The sequence below is a fragment of the Primulina eburnea genome, chromosome 2, assembly GCF_022965805.1.
Source record: "Primulina eburnea isolate SZY01 chromosome 2, ASM2296580v1, whole genome shotgun sequence".
Taxonomy (NCBI): Eukaryota; Viridiplantae; Streptophyta; class Magnoliopsida; order Lamiales; family Gesneriaceae; genus Primulina; species Primulina eburnea.
In genome coordinates this window covers 42,303,999-42,325,191 of record NC_133102.1, presented here as the reverse complement: position 1 = coordinate 42,325,191, position 21,193 = coordinate 42,303,999, and the positions used below count along the sequence as shown (strand labels likewise).

Genomic DNA, 21,193 nt, shown 5'->3' with positions numbered 1-21,193 from the left:
TATATTAATAAATTTTTGAATTAATGCAATAGCATGCAAATCATGATAATTTGATAAACCGCATTTGACAAATCTTGTATAACATACTCGTCCGAAAAAGTGTTGGAAAAAAGAATTGAAGTCATACATATTAGTTAAGTGCTCACATACGTATATACATGATTTTTTGATAAGTCGATGTATAATTATTTTTTTATAACACATACTTTCTTGAGGTTACGTGACAGATAATTGTTTTGTGTTCTTTATATATATATATATATATATATATATATATATATATATATATATATATATATATATAAGAAAATATATGATTTTTTGTGCTGGACAACGGACCACATGTATTATTTGCATATTTTTGTACGGTTTCCACAATATAAATTAATATTTTATTCGATACTATGGCTTCTAACATGTTTATTTTATAAATTTTGTATGTCAAAATATTAAATTTCAATAATGTTGTAATACCTACAACGAAAATAAGTTGAAACAGTCGATGACTTATAATTTATCTATATGAAAATTTCCAATATAAATAATGGATATTCGACATTCAAAAATGTTAGGTCTATCTTACTCGAATATTGTAATTTTCTTAGCCGAGATATGATTTTAAAATATAAATAATTTAGATGCTGTTTATATTAATTAAATTTGTCCAATAACCAAATTTGATTTTTGTAAAGATAAGCTAAAAGCCAGAATTTTAATCACCAGATATCATTTTTTTCCTAGAATACTTATAATAATAAATAATAAAAGTAAAAATTCGGGGTATTCTTAAATACAGTACCAATACGCAAAGGACAATTAATCATAAAGTCTAGGATCACTTTATAGTTTTAGTATGTCTTGGCACCATAGAGGAACATCGAATAATCAATCTTATACATTTAATATATATTTATTATAGTATCTAGTTCAATTTTCCACAGAAGAACATCGAATAATCAATTTGATACATTTAGTATATATTTATTATAGTATCTATTTCAATTACCAAAAAAATTGAAGTTTAGAAACATTTAAAATTTGGAGATTTTGCAATCCGATTATGTATATTTGGTTTTTTACGATTTTACTTGTCTATATTATCATAGTTTGTGTTTAGTTTGTATGTTTTTATTTTTTTTTTAAATTTTCTGTCATAATTTCCACATGGCACTTACATGACGTCTGCGTACGATATGTCACATCATCATTCATGAGGGAAAAAAGACAGAATTTGAAAGATAAATGAGTACTATTTAAATTTGTCGATATAAATTATCAAAATCACAAATAAATAAATATACATTATCAAAATTATAAATTTATGTCAAAATTACTATTTATTTATAGAGTGAGTCTCATGTGAGATCGTCTCACGGCTCATAATCCGTGAGACGGGTCAATCCTACACATATTCACAATAAAAAGTAATACTCTTAGCATAAAAATTAAAATTTTTTCATGGGTGACCCAAATAAGAGATCCGTCTCACAAATACGACCCTGTGAGACCGTCTCACACAAACTTTTGTCTTATTTATAATATTCTATTATATTAAAGTTAAACTTTATTTACTAACTAAATTTGATATGTTGGTGAATCTTTTTTATAATTCCCAAAATATTCTCTAACCATCTAATTATACACCATATTTTTGTTTATATTTTATTTTTTGTCCTACCATTTCAATTTCAAAAAATTGATAACTTTCATTTAAATATAACATATTTCTTTTTCTAATTTTTTTTTAATGAAACACATACATCGTGTGCATTACGATCCGTTGTACTATATATATCATAAAAGTTGGTTACAAGAGAACTTAGATAAGCAAATTGTATTCGCTATCATTAGAAAAATTAAAACGAGCACAAAAAATATTTGTAAAATTTGGTTTATTTCAAAATACCAAGGTTTTGGACGATGTCTCGATTTTAAGATCCAACTGTATTAAAAATTCACTATTTCAAAACCTTTTTCAGAAGGTTGACAAACGTGATTGGAAATAAATAAAATTATCACATTATTTAATAGTTACTCAATTTCCAAAATTGACAAATTTATTAAAAAAAAATTAACGTAAGTATAATATTTAAAATATATTAATTGGGTGGCTCATGCTTAATTAGAATTTCTGAAGAAGCGTGTTTGTTGCCATAGCCATTTTTATCAAAGTACTCGAACGAAAGCTGCTTTACTCTTCAATAACTGCGAAAGACGCCGTTGAAAGAATTTAATTTAATTGATTATAAATAATTATAATAACAATAATTAAATGTCAAAGTCAACTTACACATAATATTATTGCGCGCATGATCCATTATATTTAATTTTATATTTTTGAAGAGTCATATATAATATAATATAGAGAATAGACAATCAGTTCCATAAATTATCGAATCAAACTCTAATATCCTACAATTGAATCTTTGAATCTTACCAAATATTTCAGATTCACTACGAATTTTTTATGACGTGTTAACCCGCAGCTGATACTTTTCATGTGTATTGAGTAAATTTCGGAACTAATACAATAGTCTGTCATGTTAATTAGGTAAACGGCACCGAGCTTGTCAGATAAAATATTGACAGAAAGAATCAATTTTGTGATCACATATCAAGCGCTAACCTAATCCACCGAATCGGATTCACCTTTGAAGACGGATTTATGCATCATCGCGTGGGTCTCGATCATACCCTTTTGGTGGTCCAGCCCATTTTAATGTTCTGGGCTTTGGGCTTTTTATAATTGGCACAACAACGAGTAAGAGTAAACCGATGATAAAAGAGATCAATTATATTTGAAAAAGTTACATATTTATTTATATAACTTGCATGTTTTTTTTTTTTGTTTTGTTATCGGTCGATTCACAGTTTTAGTAAACTAAATTGTATTTTTCTTTTCAACTGTAATTATTTTTCATCTACTGGCGCAATTACGCTTGTATTGACCTTCTTCACATCAATATTTTCTGATGACACGTGATAATTTCTGATGCCACATTAGCATTCAAATAAAAAACAACTATAATTGAAAAAATGTAAATTATTATACAAGACCGTAAATTGATGGCAACACGATCAAAAATGAAAAACATGCCCCTTGCATTCTAAGATTTAATTTCTATAACTGATATATATATTTTTAGAATAATATAAAACAACAGTAACCATATCAACCAGAGATGTTGTGTGATATGAATATGTCATACAGCCGTACGTACATTGAACGGCAGATTTTTTTTTTTAATCAAATACTCTTTATGCATAAATCAAACTATCACTAGGGTGGGTATGGTATGGTATACCGTACCGCAAATATCGGTATGGAATTTTTCCATACCGATACCGATACCGGAAATTCTGGAGCTGTCTTTTCGAACACCCCACGAGCAATCTTTTGATCATTTCCTTGTCCATTAACGACCACAATCTCTCTTCTCTCGAAAGTGTTTTTTTCTTTCTGATAGTTTTCTTTGGGTTTTTGGGTATGTACCCTTCTGGTTCTGTGTCATTTCAAATATATCGTGTGATGACAAGAAAATGGACGTGTTTTGTATATTTATGAAGGAGATATGACTTTTAAGTGTATATATATGGCCGCTCGAATTTTGTTCGGTCCGGCTCGAAAAGTTTGTATATGCAATACTATATTATTTTGTTTATGCATGGCATATTCTTTTAAAAAATCAAGCTGGTTTATTTCCATAACCCTGATTTGCGTATGATCAAATATTAGTGGAATGTAACTTTATGAGTAAATTCCAACCTAACTTTAGATGGCATGGTCGCTAAGAGTCTAAGATGCTCTCCTCTTTTGAAGATGTGAGCTTTTGCAGTTGAGAACATAGCCAAAAAGTCTTTCAAAAAAAAAAAAAAGAACACGGCCAAAATTAGGTGCTTCTTTGTTCTCCTTTCTGCTGTATGAACTGATCTCGATCGCCTCGTTTAATTTTCAAAGTTCTTGTTATTACATTTCTTTCGATATGAACATGTGTAAGAAAATAAGTTTTTGTATCCCTTACATTTGAATGATTTCCAGGATTTGTGAAGTCGGGTGTAATATTTGATACTTCTCATTTCTTAATCTGTCCTCAAAATAGTTTTTCCAGATGACAAATTAATGTAGCGGTGGGAATCGGATTCCAGTGTGTCTTGAAAGTCCAAAAATCGATCCAATAATTTCTTACCTGTTAATGGGAATCTAGATCAATGTTTATAATAATAAAAATAATTTTAACAGAAGCTATTTGTACTAGATATAATTGGGAAAGCTGTTAAAAAGGCATCACGTGACAATTTTCCAGACTTTAAGGTTTGCTATGATACTGAAGGAAGAATCGTCATATGTATTTTTCATCATGAATTATTGGAAAAAACGAGGGATTTGTTGAAAATAAGTTTTGAAATTATTGAACGTTGAAAATAAGAATTGTAAATATTAAAAATTAGTGTGTGATGATGTATGTGATGATTTATTTATTTTTAGATTATTTTAAAAAAATATATATAAGTAGGTCTCTCAATTTGTGAAGAAAAGACAAAATTGAGTAGATAAAAATTTATAAAGTGCGTAGTTTAATATATTTTGTGAGTTTGAGATTTTTACTTTTTCCCGTATATTTTTATTTTTAACACCTTATAAGCACGATACTTGAAGGTTTGGTTCTCTATATTTTTCCAAGCTTCAAAACACAAAAAAAAATGTAATGATATTCAAAAGTAAAAATATTTATTTTACTATTTATTTATTTTTATTGTATATATATTTAATATATTATATCATGTTATTATATAAAAGGAGTCTATGACACCTCATTATAATAACTTGATATGATTATTATATACATTATATTATTACCGTAAAATTTACATATAAATACACTGATTTTTTAAGATTTTGTAACGGTTATAAACGACTAATTTTTACTTTATAAATATGATTTTACAAACACTTTCGATCATTCCAAAATTAATCTTCTTCCCTATAAATGTTCTTCATCAAAATTTTCGAAGAAGAAGAAGATGATTCTTTCAAGGTTATTTTGTATAATTATTTTGGTTATTATACTCACTAGTCTTATATTTATCGGAGAATATCTGTCTCGCGTTTTTTCTTTATTTTTAAGAATGCTTATACTTATAATTTATCATTTACTTTGTATTGTCATATTAATAGATTTAGAACTTAACTAATAAAAAAATATTATTATTTTTATAGTATTACCATGTCAAATTTGGCAAAACTCGAATTTGTTGTGCTCGACATTACGAGAAAAAATTATATATCATGGACTGTCGATTTAGAAATGCATATTGAGTCATTGTGTCTAAATAAGACCATTAAAAAAATGATATCTAATCATTACAAGAAAAATAAAAAAAAATTATATTTTTGCGTTGACATCTTGATGAAAGATTAAAATATGAATATCTCATTGAAAAAGATGTCATTGCTTTATGAAAATGATTAAAAAAAATATTTGAACATATAAGAGAATTTATATTTCCAACCGCCCATTATGAATGTAATACGTTAAGATTTCAAGATTTTAAGAAAGTCAATTATTACAATTCAGCGATGAATCGAATGATCTCGCCATTAAAATTTTGTGGACACGAGGTTACAGAATCGGAAATGCTTGAAAAAACATTTTCTACTTTTCACGCATCAAATATAACTCTACAACAACAATATAAAGTGCATAGATTTGCGAGATATTCTGAACTTATCGCATGTCTTCTTGTGGCGGAAAAGACCAACGAGCTGCTAATGAGAAAATCATCAGTCCCGACCCGCTGGATCAACAGCATCTCCCAAAGTAAATGATGTAAGTAAAAATGAATTTAAACTTGGAAAACAAAATAAAATTCAAAGACAAGGTTTTGGTCGAGGTCGAGGTCGTGGACGTGGAAGTGGTCATGATCATGATTTTGAAAACAATCGAGATAGTTACTTCTATAACTCATCTCAAAAGATCGTCACGAACCACCCACTAAAAAGGCATCATGAGAACACGAGTATTATTGAAAATCAGTCAAAACGATTGAAAGATTCTGTTTTAGATGCGACACTCCAAAACATTGGTCTCGTATTTGTCAAGCCTCCGAGCACCTTTGTAAGCTTTATAAAGAATCGATAAAGGAAAAAGAAAAAGAGACAAATTTCATTTAACGCTGTGACCGTTTGAGTAATACAACTCATTTTAATGCTGTAGATTTTCTGAATGATTTATTTGAAAATAATCAATATATTGGTTGAATTGAAATGTAAAATATTTTATTTTTCATGTGCTTATATATTAATGTTTTATTGTATAATTATGATATGTCTTATATTTTTCAATAAATTACATATGTATTGTCAGTAATTTTTTTCATGCATGCGTTTTTTTTAAATTTCAAATATGGAAAATTCTATGAACAAAGCTAAACATGAAAATAATCTCATGGAAGTTTGCATACATGATAGTGATACAACGTACACTATTCTCCGGGATAAAATATATTTCTTGGAACTAAAACCAACAAAAACAATTGTGAATACAATATCAGGTCATGTGGACTTGATTAAAGATTGTGGTAAAACACATTTTTTGTTATCTAATGATATAAAATTTCTGATAAATGATCTATGTAAAGATGATGAAATTATTCTCGGTCCAGAAGTACCATGTCTAAGTGCTATTGGTGCCCTTATATATCTTGCAAATTATACAAGACCTGATACATCTTCTGCTATAAATTTATTGTCAAGATTTAGCTCATATCCAACATACGTACACTTGAACAGAATTAAACATATATTCTGTTAGCTGCGAGAAACGACAGACTTGGGACTTTTGTATTCGAAAGATACCAATCAAAGCATAATTTGTTATGCTGATTCTGGGTACTTATCTGATCCACATAAAGCACGTTCTCAAACCGGATATGTATTTACTCGTGGATGCACTGCAATTTCTTGGCTTTCACAGAAACAAGCACTCGTAACAACTTCATCAAACCACGTCGAGATCATTGCACTGCATGAAGTAAGTCGTAAATGTGTGTGTGGCTAAAATCAATAACACAACATATCCAAATCTTATACGGATTATCATTCGACAAGAAGCATGCGACACTATATGAAGATATGCATGTGTTGCTCAAATGAAAGAAGGATGCATAAAAAACGACAGATTTCTTCGCATTCACCCAAGAGCTTGCGTAGAATAAAGATATTGATATTCTTTATATTCAATCAAGTGAAAACTCATTAGATCTCTTCACAAAAGCACTTCCTATGACAATATTCAGAAGGCATATAAATAATATTGAGATATGCAATCTTCGAAATTTGTGAAGAATCATTCGTGTTAACATGAGAGAGAGTTTACGTGACTGCACTCTTTTTCCCTTACTATAGTTTTTATCCTAATATGATTTTTAACGATGCAGTATAAAAACACGTAATGAGAAAATCATTGTATCATGATCGTTATCACAAGGGGGAGTGTTGAAAATAAGAGTTGAAATTATTGAATGTTGAAAATAAGAGTTGTAAATATTGAAAACTAGTGTGTGATGATGTATTTATTTTTAGATTATTTTTTAAAAAAATTCTATAAATCGATCTCTCAATTTGTGAAGAAAACACGTGATTGAGTTTACAAAATTTTATAAAATATATAGTTTAATATATTTTGTTACTTTTAACATTTATGACACCGTACTTTGTTTCTTTTGTTTTTGAAATAGCCTTCTTATGTTTTTTGAGCCAATGTTCTTCGTCTCTCCCTTTCACGATGAGAGCTCGACTTTCGTGTCCGGAACCCTAGAAATCTAGGATATACCCTTCAGTTTTTGATCCAAGATTTCCTCACCCAATTTAAATCTTTACGATATTCACTGCTCCCGCTTTACGTTCAATCTCCAGTATCTGTCTCCCCTTTTCCCCCAAATTCCTGTCTTTACCTCTTGTTTTTTTTTACGTTTAACACTTAAATTTCGTTTCCTTTTCAAATCCTGCATAAATTCAATCTCGGATTTCAAGGGATTAAGGCTTTTGTAGCCCAAACGGTTGCAATGGGAAGGGTTTGCAACGCGATTGCGAAACCAGCGTCTTCATCGGTTTCACACTCGTCAGCTGCGGTGACCACATCGACATCCATTACGGAGACGATAAATGGCTCGCACGACTTCAAAATCACGGGGTATTCTTTGTCCAAAGGGATTGGGATTGGGAAATACATAGCATCTGATATGTTCATGGTTGGCGGGAATACGTGGGCTATTTATTTCTATCCAGATGGAAAGAGCGTGGAGGATAATGCGACATACGTTTCCCTTTTCATTGCCCTTGCTAGTGACGCTGTGGACGTCAGGGCGCTTTTTGAGTTGACCCTGTTGGATCAGAGTGGGAAGGAGAGGCACAAAGTGCATAGCCATTTTGGTAGGGCATTAGAGAGTGGACCATACACACTGAAATACCGTGGCAGCATGTGGTCAGTTTTTGTTTCTTAATATATTTTTTTTTTCTCGTCAGGGATTTATGTATTATTTCAGCTATTCCCACGTTGATTAACATATATTGGTATCACATTGCTACAGTTTTATTTTTCTTATTATTGTTGATGGAGAGTTTCAATAATGAGAAGTAAGGCTGTCTACCTGGACCGTATAATTGTGTGTAAATTAGCTTGTCCTTCGTTTTATCGTGTCTTCCTCTGGACTTCTTTTCTTTATTTTTTAAGTGTATTATAAATCACGGAATGATTATACATATTCAAACACCATGGCTATTACACTGTAGCGAGTTTTGTTACGTTATGGGTAGGTATCCAATTTTTTTATGGTTTTGTGGATTACTTTAAACGCCACTTCTAGCTTATCGTACAATGTCTGTCTTGTTTCGATTTCAGTGGTACAGTTGTTACTTGTTATAGTCCACGTTAATTTTTGTAGGATAGAAGTTTGAAAATGAGAGATGAGGTAGCCAATCTAAGTAAGATCAGTTGGTTCTCTATTTAGGTTTTTTTCTCCTCGCTGAAGTGTTGATAACTTCTGCAAGAAGAAGAATGTACTTCAATGGTTGTATTTGATTTTTATATTTATTGTGCATTAACTTGATTCTGGATTAAATAATCTACTGATTTCATGGCGAAAGCTTTGAGATTTATTTTTGCAGAAACTCTTAGGTAGCATGTTAGATGATGTGTATTTGGAAGTTAATGTAACAAGTACTAATCTAAAGCATGTTTGTAGTAGAATTCATTTTGTTTCAATCCCAACACACTTCTATTAGCATATGATTTGATCTTTCTTGTTCTCAAAGTTATTTATTGACTCATCAGTTTGTTTTTCACAAAGCTCATTACACCACTATGTTTTTCTGACTTCAACCAACAAATATATAGCTGCATGCAAGAAGTGTGGGAGTCTAGCTTCAGCAAGTATAAACCTGATTGACTGTTGATCAATGAGCTGTCTGCATTCTTCCGTTATGCGATGCTGCAGACTGAATTCTGCTATCTGTTTTTCTTTCTTTTTCATTACGTATTCACGATCTGCTTTCCTCATTGCATTCATGTCATATTTGTTCTCTAAATGATCAAATGGCCGGTTACTTGGTTTGACATAATGATTAATCTTGGCCACAGGGGATACAAGCGTTTTTACAGAAGGGCTATTCTAGAATCATCAGATTACCTAAAAGATGATTGCTTACAAGTTCATTGTTGTGTTGGTGTTGTTAGTTCTCATGCTGAGGCACCTAAGATCTATTCTATATCATTACCTCCACCAGACATTGGTCAGCATTTTGGGAAGTTGCTGGAAAGTGGAAAAGGAACCGATATCAATTTTGAGGTTGATGGAGAAACGTTTGCTGCTCACAAATTGGTGCTTGCTGCTCGCTCACCAGTATTTAGAGCTCAATTATATGGCCCAATGAAGGATGAAGATACACAGTGCACAATAATTGAAGACATGGAAGCACCTGTCTTCAAGGTCTGTTGCAACTTCCGTGTCCAGCCTATCTGCTCTCACTTCCTTTCGACCATATAGGATTTTTTTTTCCTTGAATTTTCCCTAGAATAATTTCTTTAAAATATCCGTAAACTTTTTCTACTTTTTTTGGGTGCTATTTCAGATTTGTCAATGTTCATCATTTGTCATGTTTCTTGTTGTACTTAAACAAGTGTCTTTTCCAATAAATCTTTCTTTCTTTTTTCTTCATCGAGCTTGGTTCACTCGGTCGACTTTTAATGAATATGTCAGTTATGATAATGATTAGTGTTTCAAGCTTTTTAAAAAAATTATCTAATGAATTTCTAAAATTGGATTTTGTAGATTTTAAACTAGTATGTATTTATTTGTCACTTGTAGGCTCTACTTCATTTTGTATACTGGGATGTGCTACCTGACTTTGAAGAACTTACTGGTTTGAACTCAAAATGGGCTTCAACTTTGATGTCTCAACATCTACTAGCAGCTGCTGATCGATACGGCTTGGACAGACTCAGGTTACTCTGTGAGGATAAACTCTGTAAGAATGTCGCTATTAATACTGTGGCGACAACACTAGCGTTGGCCGAGCAGCACCATTGTTTCCAGTTGAAATCTTCCTGTCTCCAATTTGTTGCATTGCCTGAAAATCTTAGAGGTATCTTGTATGCCCACCTACTTTTGTTCGTTGCGTGTATGAATTCATATCGCCATACCTTTCTTTATCTTCTTTTTCATGTGGTCATGACAATGTTGAAGCCTGTTATGTTTTCAGTGGAATGTTTCTCTCGAGCATGGTTAACTTTGGATGCAAGTGTTTCCACTTCTTTAGTCAAGTCTTCCTAATCTGACGTTTGTTTCTGCAGCTGTTATGCAGACTGATGGTTTTGACTACTTGAAAGAAAGCTGTCCTCGAGTCTTGACTGAACTGCTAGAATATGTTGCTAGGATCATCAACATACATAACTTAGCAGTTGGTAAGATGGAGACTGAAGGTATTCTTGATGGAGGTGATGCCAATGGTCGTCGTGTTAAGCCGAGATTATAGGAACCCCTACCTTCTATGTAAATGTAATGTTTGTCTTTTCTTCTGCCAAAATCTACGTATCCCTTGGTTGTGTTTTTGCATTTTGTGTACGCTTTACTGTCGTCGAGGTTATCTAATTCAACGGGTGACAGTTAAGAGTTACTGGTTCCGAACTTCCCAAAATGTCTACAAAACTTGTCATTTTGTTTGGAAATAACTTTTGGTTGTGAGAATTATTACTAGTAGTCTTTCCGATTCTCTTAATACGGTTATGATATTTTATGCATAGAAACTACTTGTAAGCTTAATGGGTTTGTGTGCGTGGCTAATCCTCTGAACGTTTTTACGGGACTTCGAAATTATTTAAATATATAAACTTTCAACTGAAAAAACAAATTATTTTTGACTATATATTTTGGATCGGATGATAACGGGACCAATAATTCTTTAGCAACATCTGATGTATGACAATTGACAACGATAAGCATTGAGACAACTTCTTCATAGAATGAGTTTGTCATGTTTTCATTTTGATTTAGTTTGTGCCCTTTGTGGCCGTGGGGGTTTAGAAACAGGATCTAGTGAGTCGACGTTGTCGTGGCCATAACAATACAACGCGATTCCATGTGAAAAATGTGAGAAATTACACTACAACTAGCATTGTTTTATGTATAGTACAGAATCTGTTTATATTGTTAGCAGATGAATTTAAGACGAGCTATCTGGTTCAAGATCTAATTGTGACATTCATCTTCTCCGATTTTAAAAATAAGTAGAAGTAGAACTGTCACAATAAACTAAACCCGTCGGATCGTTCACGTCAAATAGACGAGTTAAGTTTGACAATTTCTCGATCCGTTCAATTCACAGACGACACTTGTACGTACATAACTGTTTTTCAGAGCTTAGAAACACTCTAAAAATTGATTAGATCTCTCTGGCCAAATAAACAGTAAAATAATGGGATTTAATTATAATATCTTCGATTTCATTTATATGGATCTTGACACCTTGCTCTTTGCCACAATTCCCTCCCAACGATACAAGTAGGTCTTACCATATCTATAAAATGTGTTGTACCACTCTAATACAAGTTGTGCTCAAAATGAGAGCATATCAATTCTTTTTCTTACGAACCTGCTTGATCAACGTCAAAATGGGCTACATCTGTCAATTCCTCTCGTCCCGTCGTATAAAATAAATGAGTCGAGTAATCAATTTATCAACCCGCCAAAATATATACATATAAATTAATTGGTTACCTTAACTCTCATCGATTTTAATTCAATTCCATTGTATTGAAAAAATTGGTTGATTCGTGTGTCATTTCATTTACTGTTATTGTTCTTATTATTACTGTTCTTGTTTATTCTTATTCTTGCGATTGTTATTGTTAATAATGTTTTTGTTTTTTCATTTTTTAATCAATAATAACAATATTGTTTATACATTTTTTTATTAATTTATTTTTTACTTTATTATTATTATTATTATTCTTATTCATATTTTATTTAAGAAATTAATATAGGAAAACATATATTTACCAACTAAAAAACAATGCCGTATGAATACTATAAGATAACGTTTGGTTGGGGTGATTGGGTAGGATAGATAATTTTATCCTAGTCTATCCAGCGTTTGGTTGAGGTGATTATTTAACCAAGTCAATCCCTCCTATGAATGATTAGGTTATATTAGGTAGGTTAAAATAATACCTCCTCACCCCCTAGGATTATTTATCCCACTCTTAATACCTCCTATTTTTCCAATTTTACCCTTCTCCTAAATTCAAACTCACCACCACTTCCCACCTAAAATCAAACTTACCACCACTTTCCGCCACCGACTGCCGCCTCCACAACCGTCGCCGGCCGACCACCGGTCGACCACCGACGGACCGCCAACCGCCTGTTTAGCGACGGTTTGTAAAAAACCGTCGCAAATTGCGACGGTTTTTGCGACGGTTTCTCAAAAACAGTCGCTATGAGCGACGGTTTTTAAAATCCGTCGCTAATTCCCGGAAACATTCCCCCCGCCCACCGCCGTCGCGAAGGGGAAGGGCAATTTCGTCTTTTCATCCAAAAATTCAAAATTATCCTACACTTAAAAATCTTACCAAACATAATATTATTTTACACCATATATTACAATCCTACCAAAATCATTTTCTTTATCATTTACGTACTAATCATTAGTTTATCCTATCCTTCCAACCAAACGCAGCCTAATGGTATAATTAATGACTGTCAATGCGTATATCAGATTTCACGAATTTCTCGCCCGATATAAGCAAATAAAATACAAAGACGCTCACTATACATTAAAAAATTCTTTAATTGATAATTTTAGGATGAATACGGTCATTCAAATATTTGAAATTGTATTTATAATATATTATTTAATTTAATGTCACGTATACATTTTATTATATTTCGAGAATATTCTTGTTTAGAGTAAGATTTGAAGTAGATGAGTTAGATGAATATTGTATTTGGTGCAAAAACTACACTATTTTAAAATAAAGTTTTGGGTTAGAGATGCCTTATCAAGACAAGTACCCACATACGGTATTCATCTCTATTCGCCCTAATTCGTTGATCTAGGGTTCATGGTTCATTTTGTATTTACTTAGTTTTTCCATGTATTTTTCTTGTTTTTTGTCATCGGTCATTAGATATTTGTACACGTATATTTCTTATTTTCATTTCCAGGCTACCTTATCATGTATATATTTTTGCAAAAAAAAATTGAATTTGATTATTTCACTCAGCTTGTGTAGACGGTGGCCATCACTCAAGGTTGTATTCCTGCTACTGATTACGAAGAAATTTCATTTTGTAAATGATTTCATATCTTATAACAGATTATTGGAAAGTATCGAGGTGGTTCACTAGGATTTAATTTGAATAGAGTACCTTTTTGTGGATTCCTGTTGTTTTTGTTAGTAATCCAACTTCGACAGCTTAAGGTGAAATTGTCACTTCTTTAAGCTGATAGCTTTTGTGTGCACATGCTAAGGTTGGCTGTTTCTTGTCCTGCTGGATGCAGTTGATGTTGAAATGTTACATGATGCCACAAGAAGAGAAGCTCGAGCCAGCTAGGTTCTTTCTACTAGCTCAATGCTGCGTGTTTCTGTTCCTCATCCAAAATTTTTGCGTAATCTTTCTTGCAAACTTCAAAATATTCCCTTCTGTGTCGGTAAGAGATATCTCCTCGTGTAAATGCAGTTGCATACAGTGAAAACTCTTGATCAAGCGCAGGAGACATCATTTGACGGGTGTGCCAGTTTCTCAATATAGCATGACTGACTTTTGTAGTAGTCATCAGACTCATTTGCAAATTCATGTAAGATAGAAACATCTCGTTAGAATTTGGTAACGGGGGCTTTGTTCGCCAATTGCAGCCACTTTTTGCCTTGTATTACTTATGACATCTTTGCACCCAACACTGTTAAAATTACCGTATTATTATTCACCACGGGTCTCTTAGTCTGAAAGACGACATGGCAAAATGTAGATCACTTCAACAGGTGATGTCGTGCTAAGTAACGCAGGAAACTCGAAACACTTCCCATGTGCACCCATCGTCGCAAAAGTAGTGGACTACAACGTTAATGCTATTCTGTGGGTGTGAAGGAATGATGTATTATTCAGCCCATTGTTGATGCCTCGGGTCGATCACTTTCTATAGGTATTTTTTTTAATGAAGAATTCATGTTGGATGATTGGTTTAAGGGATTGAAACCATGGAAAGAACCGTGTTCGACTAAAACTGGAATTCGAGCTTGTCTTTTGGTTACTGCTTGATTATCTATCTATATTAATCAAGTTGTGAAACTTTGGCTTTTCCCAGTTTGTTCTTTAGTTTAGTTTTAAGTACATGGATGAAATTTTCGAGCTTTTAATCAAACTTAACTCGACTCAAATATATCTAATTTGAGCTTTAAAAGTTTCTTCACATTCGGTTTGTTTACACCAATACTCCTCTTGGAATAGATGGGATTAGTGTTACTGGTGCAGCTGCTGAAATAATTAACATTAGATGTTCTTTTTAAACTTTTTTCCAGATGGGATCAAATGTTGAAGTGGCCACTTTATTAATCTAAGTTGCTTGTTTTTTTTTTTAAAAAATGGACAATTTTTTTTTTAACAATTGAAGGTAGAATAAAAATAGGAATAAAAATAATATCTTGTGATCAAATTGTTTATGAAATGAACGTGAACTTTTTATTTTTTTAAAAAAATGGTTTTTATAATTGAAGAATTGAAATAAAGTGGGTTAATTTATATATAATTTTGTTATTTGAAGGTATAGAATTTAGTCAAGGTGTTTTATCTCATACGTATCTTTGCGGTTGATTTGAACTGACGAAACTTGAGAGCACGATCTGCCAACTGAGGTTGTCAAAAAATCAATCTTAGGACATGTAAATAATCATTGGTTGAAAATTGAAAGTGAAAAAAATATTAAGATAATTATTAATTTTTTAGATACTTTTTAAAAGTAATGAAATATTATTGTTATAACTTATAGTATTCTTATTATTGTTATAAATAATAAAATGATCAGAGTAAATCAATATTAATTTAATTATATATTCGAATGTCATTAAGAAATGATCAAGTTTCATAATGTATGTTTTACAACTTTTTTTTTTATGCTATGGAGTCAGATGCAATTTTTTTATTTAATTTTTTAGGTATTTTGTGATTGATTATAACAAAAAATTGGAAATCTATTAAATGATTGATATATAGATAATTTATCTTATTTTTTTATTCATTTTATGGCAAGATTTGATTATATTAAGGATATATCAAAGAGTAAGTCTTTTGTGAGACAATCTCATGAATCTTTATATGTGATACGGGTCAACCCTACTGGTACTCACAATAAAAAGTAATATTTTTAGCATAAAAATTAATAATTTTCATGGATGAGCCAAATAAAAAATCTGTCTCACATTGATATGTGTTCGACTCAAATATTTATGTATATTTATTTATTATTTATTTGGATTATTATATGTTTATTTATTTATTTTGAGTGTACCATGAATAATTTATTTATTTATTTTAATGTGGTGGTTGTTTGTAGTTGAAAAACATTAATAAACAAACCAAAGGCATCTAGAAGAAGAAAGTTCAATAGCTCTTCTAGCGTCGGATTAGGCGATCTTCTTTACACAATAACAACTGTTTTTGATCTGTCACAAACCCAAAAAAGAGGGGGGAAAATCCCATCTTTCCCAATGGATTCAATCCCAGCTACGATCTGCGATATTACGTGATTCCCTCTTAACAATCCTAATTTGGGTATCTGTGCTTTCACGATAAAACCCAGATTATTCGTAGTTTTTGCTCAAATATACATAAATTAATCTTCAGGATTAGAAAGAGAAGAAATGGGTGCTTCTGCATCTGTCCCAGAAAAATCCATCCATGATTTCACTGTCAAGGTATCTTTTATCGTCCCTTAATCGATCCTTCTTGTGTGTTCGTGGGATTATTAGAAATAAAATTTGGTTGCCAAAAACCTACAAAAAGTTTAAAATAATTCTCGTTCGTGGGTCTATGCTGATGTCTTGTCATAGTTAATAAAATTTGGTTCTCTTTGTCATTCTGAGCAGGATAGCAAAGGTAAAGATGTAAACCTTAGCAATTACAAAGGGAAGGTCTTGCTTGTTGTTAATGTTGCTTCCAAATGGTTCGTTCATTATCATTCTTGCTCTAAAATATTATTTTTTCAGCTCATCTTTTTTATTGAGGTTTTGATTGTTGCGGTGGAAATGATCTTTTTTTTTGGGGCTTTTGATTATTTTGCTGAAAAAACAGCGGGTTCACGAATTCAAACTACACTCAATTGTCTGACCTTCACTCCCGTTACAGGCATAAAGGTCAGTTCTTTGTATCTTTACTTATTTCAGCTGTTAACATGATGCCAGAATTATTTGCTAAATTGTTTTTTGTGGTGTTCTACATAGTTGCCAAGGTTTTGGGATTAGGTGAATATGATCACATTTGGTATTTGGTTCTTTTATTTCATTACATTTTTGTGTTTGGATCTTCAAGAATGAAACTTGTAAGCGGGCATCACTTCATTTTGGTACCACAACCTCTGCTAGCCATCACATCATTTGGTACTACAACCTCTGCTACATCGACCATTTACCATCTGTCTTGTTGTCAGTGGTCATTCGACAAATGTCCAATCAGTGAATGTAGCCTGATTGCAGTGGAAGAGCTGGATTGTGTCTGATAGGATGGCTAGTACGAGATAGCCGATCTCCAATAAATTAAGCAAGAAGAAGAGAAGAGAAACGAGAAGTTATAGAGAAGAAACTTGATTTGCATAAATGTTCCAGAATGAATTACATCACTATTCTCCGTTATTTATGTATTCAGTAGAAACTAATTCTCCCATCTCTTTCTAACCCTTAAGTAAAGTTGGTTACCTAATCTGCTAGTTTCTTAGTGATGATTCTTCTCTTTTGCTTTTCTTACTTCTGGTCTTCTTTTTATTATTACCCACTTTGTCAAAAAAGCACTTCGTCCCAAGGTGGAAAGTGGGAAATGTGCGCCAAAAGTCAGGCAAGAGCCTTCCATGAAGTTTTTTTCCTCCAACGGCAACTCATCCCTCTGAACCAATATTTGAGAGATCCACATTTGCAACCTGTTTTTCGGCGATTAGGAATAGCTAGAAGAGTGATTATTGGTTGATTTGCTATTGAATCCATTGACAATGAAAATACTGGAACATGCTATGGAGCTTTGAACTCAGCAACAACACTTGAAACAAGAAAGACAATGGCTCCAAAATCTGAGTGATCTCTCTGAGCGTTGATTCTTAAAGGTCTGTGAGCAGCCATCAGTTGAAAATTCATCTCTAGAGTAGAATCTTGAAATTCTTGGTCTATTGTTCTGGAATTCTGCTCATAAATCTCTGATATCTTCATTCTCAACCAAGAAAAAAGATACTTTGCTTTTATAATTATGCCCAAGAAAGTATTTGGCATCACAATTATAGCATAAATCTATCTCTCCTTGAGCTTCCATTTCCTCTGAAAAGAGTTTCTTAATGGAGATGGATGGTTGATTCTTGAGTTGCTTAGGAAACTTGTCAGCCTGAGGTGTTGGTAATGAAGGAGAAAGGCCGATGCTCCTTGAATTCCTACTGCCTTCTCGATCTCCCCTGAGAAACGTGGCACATCAAGATGCAGCGATTTTAATTGACTGAATTGATCTGGCAAATTGCAATTCCATGTTTGAGCATTGCGATTAAATGTTGATGGCAGTTGAATATCTGAAGGATCGTGTGAGCTGCTATCAATTTGTCCTATTTTTGCATCAATCTGCTGCAATCCGATCGTCAGTTCATGGCCTTGAGAGAAAGTCAATGTTTGCATTCTGCTTCTCGATCAACACTACATGATGTTCTTGTAGGTCTGTAACTTTGGAAAGAATTTTCTTCTGATCGATCTTGTCTTGTAGCTGCAGCCATAACTCAAGCTCAATGAGAGCACCAAATGATGTGATGGCTAGTTCGAGATAGCCAATCTCCAAAAAATTAAACAAGAAGAAGAGAAGAGAAACGAAGTTGCAGAGAAAAAAAATTGATTTGCATAAATGTTCCATAATGAAATACATCACCATTCTCCTTTATTCTATATATATTGCAGTAGTAACTAATTCTCCCATCTCTTTCTGACCGTTGATCCCCTTTTTTCCAACTGTCGATTAAAGTTAGCTACCTAATCTGCTAGTTTCTTCAGAATGATTCTTGCTCTTTTGCTTTTCTTTACTTTCGTGGCCTTCTTTGTGTCAGTGTCTAGCAGGTGTGGGCCCCTATGTTTAAAACTTATTACCAAATATTTTCTTATTGTGTAAAATGTAATTTCGCCTGTCTTACATCTGAATCTTTTTGTAAGGTTTTTAGTTCCATTGCTCTAAATATGAGTTCCTGCCTTTGCCACCATCTAAGTAGAATACATGATATAACAAGTGTATGAGAAGATTTGAAATATACATGTATCTTTTATACGATAATACTGTCATAGGTTTTGAGATATTGGCCTTCCCTTGCAATCAATTCTTGCGTCAAGAACCGGGAACAAGTCAAGAAGCTGAACAATTTGCTTGCACCAGATTCAAGGCTGAATACCCTATTTTTCAGAAGGTAAGTAATTCTGTGTTAGAAATTTTTTTTATAATTGCATCCCCTGATTAAAATTGTGAAAATAAAAGAGTAGCCGGGGAGTTCTGTTGCAATAGGGACTGACAACTTTACAGTTACAGTAAAATCATTACAAAAGATTAAAATTTTAATTTCAGAGCAGACTTATATAGAACATGTATTCAAGGGTCTGCTCCTTTATGGCATGGAAAACATCTCATATTATGTAAAATTATTGTCCTTTTGTGTTAAAATATAACTTTTATTTCTCTTTGAAACTCTAATGCATGTTTATAAAATTGCAATAAATTTCTACAAAAAGGTAAAAGTGAATGGTTCGGACGCAGCACCAGTTTATAGGTTCCTGAAAGCAAGTAAAAGCACTTTATTTGGGTCTAGCATAAAATGGAATTTTACCAAGTTTCTAGTCGACAAAGATGGCTGTGTGATCAAACGTTATGGAACCTCTACCTCTCCGTTGGCGATCGAGGTATCTCCCTTTCCCGCTCCCACCTCTCTATACGTACATGAATAAAATGTCTCAGCAAAGATTAATGTGTTGTGCATGTGGCGTATTTTAGGCGTTCTTTGACAATTAAGCATCAATGCTTTCTTGCAGGCAGATATAAAGAAAGCACTGGGAGAACTTTAAAGCAATTATATTCAGCAGCAGAATGAATAGAATCAGTATGAATAACGATTCCTCCTTGTTCGTTATTCGATATGAATCAAAGTTGTAGATTTTCTTTTCCCTTTTTTGTTCCATGATCGAAGTTCAAATCTGGGCTATGTATTGTTAGACTTGCTTATACGAATTTAGTAGTCTAACTGGCAATCTTTGCTCATCTGTTGCTTCCTCCGATTCCTTGTGTTATTATCTGTCTCATTTAGCTGTTGCGACACCTATTTTGAGTCTATATGCATGTGTTACGTATTATTACATCTTTCTCGTATCAACCATGCACGGCTGTCTTTTTATGCTTGGAGATTTTAGTTACAGTTTTCATGGGTCACGTAAGATTTTTTCCCCTAATGCCTACCATTTGATCACCTTGAACATGATGAATCACAATCTGACAATTCTACATTTTACTTTCTATTGTTTAATTAGGATCATTTACGAGTTTGGAGTCCGAGTTCGAGTCCGAACCATTTCAAAGATATTCGTTGGTAAAAATTTAACCAAAGCCTTGAAAACCAAGAACCGCTATCTTTGATGTGATGATAAATATTTTTCCCCCATGGCATAAGGAGAATGTGTTGGTTAGAGAAGTCATGACCAAAAAAATCTGTTTTTGTCCAAAGTTTTCTTTTCCCAAGAAAATGTTATGTTTGAATCGAGAAATTGTTTTGAAAAAAAAAAGCTTAAAATAGCAAAAATTCACGAGCCAAAAATTGTAACTTTAAATCTTTAGTGTTAGCTTCGTTCTGAAAAATAAAGCTGTCTTCTTCATTACTGTAACTAAACAGGAAATGACTTTTACTTTGACAAAGAAAACACAATAAAGCTGATCCACTTAATAAAATGTTCTCAAATCAGCCTTAAACTCTTGAAAAAAGCTTAAATTATATTTGGATCAAATATTTGATTTGAAGTGTTAGAGATATGATTTGAAGCTATTATCATTACATCTAACTAAATTATTAAAAAAAATACACTCAATATAAATTCATCTAAATAATCAAATGAATTCGAAATCAAGATTCGAAACAAGTAAGTTCCAATGCACACTTGGCTCCACTCGAAACAATCTTAAATATAATATTAGAGGTCCCTCAAAGCAATTTAAAATAAAATTTGGATCTGAGAAATTCAAATTTGAAAGACACAGAAATTTAAGGAGTTCTCTATTCAAAAACATAAAATATAATTATCATCAAATTCAAGAATTCGACAACAAGACATGAAGATAAGATAGGACCCTTTCATATGCCTCGCTTTAGTGGAACATGAGAAGATATGCCTGTATGTGTGAATGGGCCCCCTGCTAATTGAGTTTACATGATATG

At 32.4% G+C, this 21,193-nt stretch overlaps 2 protein-coding genes and 1 long non-coding RNA gene across 4 annotated transcripts; all 3 read left to right on the top strand.

The window, feature by feature from the left end:
* Window positions 1-7,726: 7,726 nt before the first annotated feature.
* On the top strand, window positions 7,727-11,228 carry LOC140823314 (BTB/POZ and MATH domain-containing protein 2-like). 2 transcript variants are annotated; one of them, XM_073184595.1, is made up of 4 exons: window positions 7,727-8,483; window positions 9,735-9,987; window positions 10,366-10,642; window positions 10,851-11,228. In XM_073184595.1, exons 1-4 carry the CDS (start codon window positions 8,065-8,067, stop codon window positions 11,030-11,032), a joined length of 1,131 nt encoding a protein of 376 aa, XP_073040696.1. In that variant the 5' UTR covers window positions 7,727-8,064; the 3' UTR covers window positions 11,033-11,228. The 2 variants fall into 2 exon arrangements, with proteins under 2 accessions (XP_073040696.1, XP_073040695.1); XM_073184594.1 differs by having other exon boundaries at window positions 9,639-9,987.
* A 2,824-nt stretch (window positions 11,229-14,052) lies between these two features.
* On the top strand, window positions 14,053-14,438 carry LOC140824731 (uncharacterized). Its single transcript, XR_012116450.1, has 2 exons — window positions 14,053-14,112; window positions 14,239-14,438. It is a non-coding gene; the product is annotated as an uncharacterized lncRNA (long non-coding RNA).
* A 1,705-nt stretch (window positions 14,439-16,143) lies between these two features.
* On the top strand, window positions 16,144-20,057 carry LOC140823313 (probable glutathione peroxidase 4). The gene is made up of 6 exons (XM_073184593.1): window positions 16,144-16,469; window positions 16,641-16,717; window positions 16,846-16,907; window positions 19,068-19,186; window positions 19,506-19,673; window positions 19,803-20,057. Exons 1-6 carry the CDS (start codon window positions 16,416-16,418, stop codon window positions 19,833-19,835), a joined length of 513 nt encoding a protein of 170 aa, XP_073040694.1. The 5' UTR covers window positions 16,144-16,415; the 3' UTR covers window positions 19,836-20,057.
* The last annotated feature ends 1,136 nt before the right edge of the window (window positions 20,058-21,193 follow it).